Source organism: Python bivittatus, unplaced genomic scaffold (assembly GCF_059951505.1).
Source record: "Python bivittatus isolate LINGU-HERP-01145 unplaced genomic scaffold, Pbiv_v1 ctg000340_np1212, whole genome shotgun sequence".
Taxonomy (NCBI): domain Eukaryota; kingdom Metazoa; phylum Chordata; class Lepidosauria; order Squamata; family Pythonidae; genus Python; species Python bivittatus.
The window spans coordinates 1,898,802-1,906,273 of record NW_028277056.1 but is presented as its reverse complement, the minus strand read 5'-3'; the positions used below and the strand labels follow the sequence as shown (position 1 = coordinate 1,906,273).

The following is a 7,472-nucleotide window of genomic DNA, read 5'->3' as shown; positions in this document are numbered from 1 at the left end:
AACTCCAGAATTGGTGGCTGGGGAATTCTGGGAGTCGAAGTCCACCCAGGCTGGCTGGGGAATTCTGGGAGTCAATCTTAGAGTTGCCAAGTTTGAAAAACACTGGCCTAGACACAGCCGGAGCAACACAGGAACCCGCACTCCCCCATCACTGGGCAGCAGCCTTCCACCAACCCGCCCCTCAGCTCTCAGCCACCTCATGCAAGTGGCAAGGACCCCCACCTACCCCAATTCCTTCTGATAAATTTATTCTGATTACAAAAAGAAGAAAATACATTGTCTGGAAAAGATGGCGCCCATCCCTTTTCACAGCACCCGAGCAAGCTGGGCTTTCTGTCCCTGATGTCCCATCTGGAGGAGGGGACAGAGAGAACCCCCCCCAGCAGCAGTGTTGGTCCCCTGCCTCGCAGGACCGCCGGGCCTGAACCAGCCACGCTGCTCTCCGTGTCTCCTTCCTCCAGGTGATTCCAGATGGGCAGCAGAAGAGAGGTGGGTGCAGAAGCGGGGACCCCAAGGGGGAGGCATCAGAGGCTGGTTTTGGCCGGTCATCCTGCCGGAAGCAGCTTCCCTCCTCCTGCTCTCGGTGCCCCATGGAAGGGTTTCACGGGTCCAGAAAGGGAGAAAAGGGGGCAGGAGCTGAAATGCTGGGTGTGGCAGCAGGCCCCTTCAGAGCCACCACAAACACCCCGCTGAGAGGCAGAAAAAGGGGGCCTCCATGGTCTTCCTCCCCACTCAGCTCGGTCTGCTGGGGAAGCAAAGGGGGTCCTCTTCCACCCAGAACATCCTTGTCTCCAGCAAAAGTTCAAGTTACTGGTAAAACCCAGACTATGCAACCCAGCTCAGCATCCTTTCTATCAAACATCCACGAGAGATGACGGAAGGGCAGGAAGGGTCTTGGGGGAGCTTTTGGGGTGAACAAAGCCCCCAGGAAGCCAGGGTCCAGGCTGCAGGCGAGGAAGGTGGCAAACCGTGGCTGGAGGCCCATCTCGATCCCGCTGGCTTCGACAACCTGCTTCAGGTCCAGGGCTCTCTGCAAACCCCCGCTTGTTGCATGGGTCACTGCTGCTGCCTTGGGTCTTCCAGGGACACCAAAAGGCTGTCTTTGATTCTGGGCACCCCTCCCTCCCTCCCCACCCTGCTGGACCAGACCAGCCCTTCGCTTTCTGGGCTGCCCTTCCCTGGTCTTGTCCTCCGCTGTCCAACCTGCAGAAGAAAGAAAGAGAAAGAAAGCAAGGTTGGGGTGGGGAAGGACTCGGGATGGGGGCAGCATCCCGGGGACTCTTGGGCCACTCCGGCCAGAGCCGAGGTGGATCTGGGCAACGGGCACCATTGGCCTCCTTTAAAACGCTGGGCCAGAATTTCAGCCAAGCCGGGCTTCCTCACCAGCACGAGGGGGCGAAGCGGGCTTCCCAAGCGTCCTACCGCCCGGCCAGAGGGCAAACTGCCCTGACCTCTGCAGGACAGCTGGTCTGCTTACCTGGGTGCCACTGCCGGATTCATACATCCCCAAGGAGCTGGAGGGAGGAGGAGGCAAGGTCAGAAGGCTTCCTGCACAGGGCGGGGTGTCCTCAGGCCCGAGCCCCCTGGACACGCAGAGGGGAGCCAACCCCGCTTGGACCTTTGGGAAGAGCCATCCGGGATCCCAGCTAACCCAGGTCCAGGGCAGCTGGGGAGGGGAGGGAAGAAGGAAAGGAGGGGGGAGGAGGGGAGAAGAAAAGGAGGGGAGGGGAGGAAAGAAGGGGCGGGGAGGGCGTTAGGCTCACCGTCAGGGGGTCAGCCACAAAGGCAGCCACGCTGTTCCGCATCTCATTCTCGCTGCCTCGCAGGGGAATCAGTGAGATGTTACCCAGCCGGGAATCTGGTTGCGTCTGGGGTGTCCGGATCTTGGAGGACTCCGAAGGCCAGATGTTGCCTCCATGCTGGGGGCGGGGGGAGACAGATTAAGAGCAATGCATCCGTCTTCCTGTGGAAGCACAATCTATCAACGGCCCAAAGAGTGAGACCCCTCCATCGGGGTCACCCCCTCACCCCTCCTCAGCAGTGCCGACCTCTCAGCCCCAACCAAGCCAGTCAGGGGACTATGGGCAGCTGGGGGGCTTCGGGAGGGGCAGCAGGGGCACAGAACTTCATTTGCCCCAGGGCCACACTCCAAAACTGGGCAGGGCTGTAACCAAAGAGGGCCTGATTAGAAAGGGGGGCGCTTAAAGGAAGTAATGGCTACCTTAAGTCATGTTGCTCCTAAAGACCCCCCCACCCCACGCAAAAAAATGGACAATTGGGGAGAGCCACCCATGGCTTTGATGGGCTGGGGACCACAAAAGCCCCGAGGCCTGCTCTGGATGGCAAGAGGGAAAGGAGTTCCTAGCCCTCGTGGCTGCGAAGCTGAAATGCCCAGGCCAAAATCCCAGCAACTGCCAGAGCTCAGAAAGAGATTCTCCACCCGGTAGAGCTTCTGCTCTCAAACAGCGAGGGGGCAATACGGCCTGCAGTGCAAACACGCCCCTCTGGCTCACCGAGGCAGGCTCTATTCTCAGGGCACGCCCAACCCCAAAGCGGGGTGCCAGGCCTGCCGCCGAGTCCAGGAGGGGAACTCGCACACCAACCCCCGGGATGCAGGCGTTGGGGAGACGCTTCCTGGAATGGCTGCCCGCCCCGCCAGGCTGAGGCTGCCCCGCCCCGCCCTGCCTTACCTGCACGGAGAGGAAGGTCGCAAACCATATCCGCATATCCATCTGGGTGTCGCAACAGAGGTACCTGCCAGAGGAGGGAGAAGGGTGAGCGGACATGGGGACCCCCATCCTGCCCCACAGAAGCGCTGCTGGGGCGGGAGCCTCCAGGCAGGAGAACTGGTGGACCCGCTGCCTCGCTGGTGCTGCATCGCGCTAGCTGACTTGCAGCGAGGAGGTCGCCAGCAAAGCCACGAACGCCGCTCGCCTGTTGGATCAAGGAGGGCGCAGGCTGCCGGCCAGACTCCGGGCTCCCACCGGGTCCGGCTTTACTGTGCGTGGAGGGTGGGGGGAAGGGGGCACTGGGGGAAGGCAGGCAGAAGCCCCACGCCAATCACAGCTAGCGTCGTGGGGACCTCTGAGCTCCTGAGCATCGATGGAAAGAATCTCTACAACCAGCCTTTCTTAAGCTGGTGCTGGCCAGGCAGGAGGGACTACAGTCCCCATCAACCCAGGAAGCACAAAGCCTTGCTGGCTGTGCAATCCAACGTTCCTAGCTGGGACCAACTCCTGCAGGGCTGGTCTAATAGGGCAAGCAAGCAACGTTTCCCCAAATCCTGAACTGTTGGGATGGGCTAAGGGGAGATGCCAGGTGGGGTTGAACCCCACTGATTTTCAGCAGGAAACCATTTTTCCTCCTGGTTTCCCCTGGGCCGTTAGGCATGGGACAGGAGGGGCTTAAAACCCAGACGCCGCTTCCGTGCCCCCCCAGCCCCCTTACCACTGCTGCTTCTCCTGCTTCTCGTTCTCAAAGAAGACGGTGAAGCCCCAGCTGCGAGACAGAGACAAGGAGACGTTATGGGCCAGTGCTGGGGTGTGCCCAGATTCCCCAACTGCCTCCTTGCGCCCCACCTGCTCCACTCTGCCCCCTTTGCTGGCCCGCAAGGAGACCCAGAGGGAAGGCGCGCCACCCATCCTGGCCACTGGCGCACTGGGCACGGGGGGAGCAGCCCCCACCCTCCACAAGGGGGCATCTCATGCAACAGGGTGAAAAGGTCATGGGGGGGGAAGCTTCCATGCATTCCCCCAACCGTGGCAGGCGGCCGGGGACATGCCCAGACCATCCAACACCAGGAAGCTGGAGGAAGCCCGAGATTCGAGTCTTCTAAGGACCCGCCAGCCAGCCAGAGGCCCCCTGGGGAGAGAGACTCCATCCCCGGGTCAAAGCTCAGGGTTGGATGCAGGACGGCCCATCCAGTGCACAGCTGGGGCTGGCCCCACATCCCAACCCTGCGAACCCATCAAGATTTAAGCGGAGAGATCTTCAGTTCCAGCCGTCACATTTGGGTCTGCAGACAAGGGGGACGCCTTCTCCAGCTGCCTGGCCTGGGCCTTTTCAGGAAAGCAAAATTGCACCTTTGGGGGGCATCCCTTGTGGGGAGGGGAGAAGGAGCCAAACCACACTCATCCCATGGAGCAATGCCGCCCCCTGCTGGCCCAAAGCAGGCGTGGCTGCGTTTCCTCCACTGACCATCCAGTTGCAAGACAGCAGAGGCTTCCTTTCAAGTGACGACCCCTGCCGGGGGAGGGGGGCTTGTTCTTGGCTTCCCCTCTGCCCAAGCACTGCTCTACCCAAGGGGCAAGCCTCCACAGGTGGTCGTGGATCAAGTTGGCAGGGTGGCACACTAGCCCTCGAGCCTTGCTGGCCAAAGCAGCCCTGGCATTTCTGCTTGCAGGCTGCCACGGGCACAGGGGGCAAAGGGCACAGCCCCCTGTATGTGACTAGGGAGCCCAGGGGCAGGGGGGCAAGTATCCACCCCAGGAGTCCGGGAAGAGCGCTGGGGACAGATCTGCAGGTGACCTGAACCCTTTTGGGCGTTTTGGGGAACTCGGACCAGCCTCCCGTTTGGCACCGCATCTCCCCCAGTGTCCTTGCAGGAAAGCCAGATGTGACTCAAAGGAGCAGGTGGAGGAGAAACCACCTCAGGGCTGTGAGAAAAGCAAGCTGGGGGTTGCGGGAAGACAAGGGCCTAGCAAAGCCCACCGTTTCTCCAAGCTGGTGCCCTCCCACCTGCGGAGAACTGGGAGGTTTTAGTCCCATCACGTTCGGAAAGCGCCAGTTCGCAGACGGCTGGGCTCCTTCATTTAACCAGCATGGAACAGCAGACGCTGCTTTGCACAGAGCGGGGCTACGGCACGTCACAGCTGGCCCAACAAAGAGGCTGACTGTGGGGGCTCTGCAGGATACACTGCTCTGGACTGGCTCTCTTTGCCATCCACAATGCGATCCTTGCATCAAGTCTGTTGGAGCACTTCTGCTGCGCTCAGGTTGATATGTGCTGCCAGCAATGCTTGGGACATGCTCTTCTCCTTCTCCTTCTCCTTCTCCTTCTCCTTCTCCTTCTCCTTCTCCTTCTCCTTCTCCTTCTCCTTCTCCTTCTCCTTCTCCTTCTCCTCCTCCTCCTCCTCCTCCCTCCCTCCCTCCCTTCCTTCCTCCCTAGGAATTCTCCCCAGAACAGAAACATGGCAAAAGGGGCACATGCCAGGCAGTGAATCCTTCTTCTGCCATGTTCTGCCAGGACAAGCTACAGGTGCCCCCCAATGCATCATTTGTGGGCCTCCAGCACCCCAAGATCAGAGCAACAAAGTTCAGTGGAGAAATGGCCCATTTTCAGCAGTAAGATTCAAAAAGTAGAAGCTTACTTCTGCAAAATGAAGGGAGGAAATGGAAGCTGGGAGGAAGCAAAGTGCCCCCCCCTCCACTGAACCTCTGAAAATCTGCACCAAACTGATCTACTGAAGTTGATTCTTTAGCCTGGGGGCTTTTTAAGAGGGTGGGAATGGGGGAAATGGAAGAGGGCTGCTTCCAAGAGGCCACGCTGCATTCTTTCCCAAAATTTAGCTCAAAAAGACACACACACACATGCACCCCCCGAAATACTGCTCATGGCTTCCTGCAGCTTTTCGGGAGGGTCGGAGCAGGGCTGTCCAGAGGGTGCGGTCCTAAAATTCAAGGTGGTGGTTGCGATGGCCGCAATGCACCTAAGAAACAGGCGAAGCTTCGGTCGCACCTTCCTGGGCAGCATCTTGGTTTTTAGGGTCACGCTCTGCAAATACTCCTTGTTGGAAAAGTAAGCCAACCTCCCCCAGCGTTGCTCACCTTTGCCGGGGCTACTATAAGATGTGTCTAAAGGACGGGCGTCTGGTCCACTTACCAAGTGGGCGGACGGACTTTCTTTTTAATCCCCAGGTAGATTTTCAGGTTCTTCACCGGCCATTCTTTTTCGGGCTTATGGCTCTACACAACAGAAGGAGGACTGAGCGAGCAGCAAAAAGCAGCAAAGATTACATCCGCAGCCAGCCAAGAAGGGCCAGCTCAAGCCCCCCAAGCTGAAAGAGGCTCCACGTCCCACCGCCCATAAGAGGGATCCAAATCCACGTCCGCCATTAAGGGGGCAGGGGCACCCTGCTCTGACCCGCAGCGGAAGGCACACAGACTCAAATAACACGAGGCCCAGCCGCCGCAGCCCTCCCATTTCAGCCCCCCCCTCACGGCGATGCAATCTGCCGGCCCCCAACGATGACGCCATGTAGGGGAACTTCTGGAGAAGGGGCTGAATGAAACCCAGAGCCATCCGCTCACTGTTCATACCCATGAAAAGACGCGCAATTGGCTGTATGGATTCGTTGCTTAGAAATAATGCGGGTTAACAGAAATAACGGAAGTGATTTGTGAATTCAGAGCAAGAGTTTAGGTATATTGTTATTTATATCTGTTGCAAGGAGGGTCGGAAGCCAATTCTTTTTTTCTCTTTTGTTTCTTTTCCCTTCTTCTTGCTTTCTGCCCTTTGGACTTTTGCTATCTCTTTCTAATAATTTCTTCTTCTTTTTCCCTTCCAATATCAGTTCTTGTTAGTTTTTACGGTGTTTCTTTTAAAATTTAATAGTTATTATAAAAAGAAAAGACATGCCATGGGGGTGGGGGTTGAACCGAGACGTTTGCAAAGGGTCGGGGAAGTGGGACAGGGTGGGGGCGGTTGGGGGGCAGAACGATGCGGAAGTCGCAGAGACCGAACGTACCCGGACTTCTTTGTAGAGACGGAGGTTGTGGCTGTTGAGGATGAAGTATCGGTCGTGGAAGCCGGTGCTCAGCCCCACCCCGAGCACGTTCTTCTCCTCCCTGAACTTCATCATGCCGTGCTTGCTGTCGCCCGCCTTGCTGGCTGGGGGGGCAGAAAAGGGTTGGCCAAGAGAAGGACCTGCGCCATTTCGGGGCATCCGAGTGGGGAAGGGGGCAAAGGGCCAGAGGAGGAGCAGCCCAGGAGACGCACTTCTGAGAGACCGGGGGTGGGGGGGGAGGATCTTTTGGGAGGGTCCCACCAGGCGCCCATCCTGGTCTTCCCCCGGGAACAAGACCCAGAGCCGAGTCTGCACCAGCAGCAGGCAAACGCAACAATCAAGATCCACATGCAGGAAAGCGAGACGTGGGGCAGCCCCTCTGCCTCCCAACGTTGGTTACCATCGTTTGCTGCTTAAAGGTACACTGCTCCTACACCCAGAAGTTCCACCAGGCTGGCAGACCTCTCTCCCTAAACCCACATCGTCCCCACGTGAGAACCCACCGAAGCCCCTGTCACCAACCGATGCAAGTCACTGCCAGGGGGTGGGGAGGGACTTTTTCTCCCCGGCCCTGAAACTGCTCGCCAAGGGCCCCCCCGAATGATCCCAAGGTGTGCAGAGATGGGTGCCCGAGCTGAGCCAGGTCCCCAAAACAAGGGTCTGCAGAGCCTCCCCCAGAGTCCCGCC

At 58.7% G+C, this 7,472-nt stretch overlaps 1 protein-coding gene across 9 annotated transcripts in view; it reads right to left on the bottom strand.

The window, feature by feature from the left end:
- Positions 1–232: 232 nt before the first annotated feature.
- ARAP1 (ArfGAP with RhoGAP domain, ankyrin repeat and PH domain 1) overlaps positions 233–7,472 on the bottom strand; it is a 111,156-nt gene continuing 103,916 nt past the window's right edge. For 6 of the 9 annotated variants that reach the window (XM_088140371.1, XM_088140373.1, XM_088140372.1 and 3 more), the window contains 6 exons: positions 6,747–6,889; positions 5,882–5,964; positions 3,448–3,498; positions 2,691–2,754; positions 1,764–1,919; positions 233–1,203 (listed from right to left, as the gene is read on the bottom strand). In XM_088140371.1, coding sequence (XP_087996497.1) covers positions 1,057–1,203; positions 1,764–1,919; positions 2,691–2,754; positions 3,448–3,498; positions 5,882–5,964; positions 6,747–6,889 — 644 coding nt within the window. In that variant the 3' untranslated portion in view covers positions 233–1,056. Of the gene's footprint in view, positions 1,204–1,477; positions 1,515–1,763; positions 1,964–2,690; positions 2,755–3,447; positions 3,499–5,881; positions 5,965–6,746; positions 6,890–7,472 lie in introns of all 9 variants that reach the window. The other 3 variants (XM_088140374.1, XR_015796055.1, XR_015796056.1) reach the window with 3 other exon arrangements.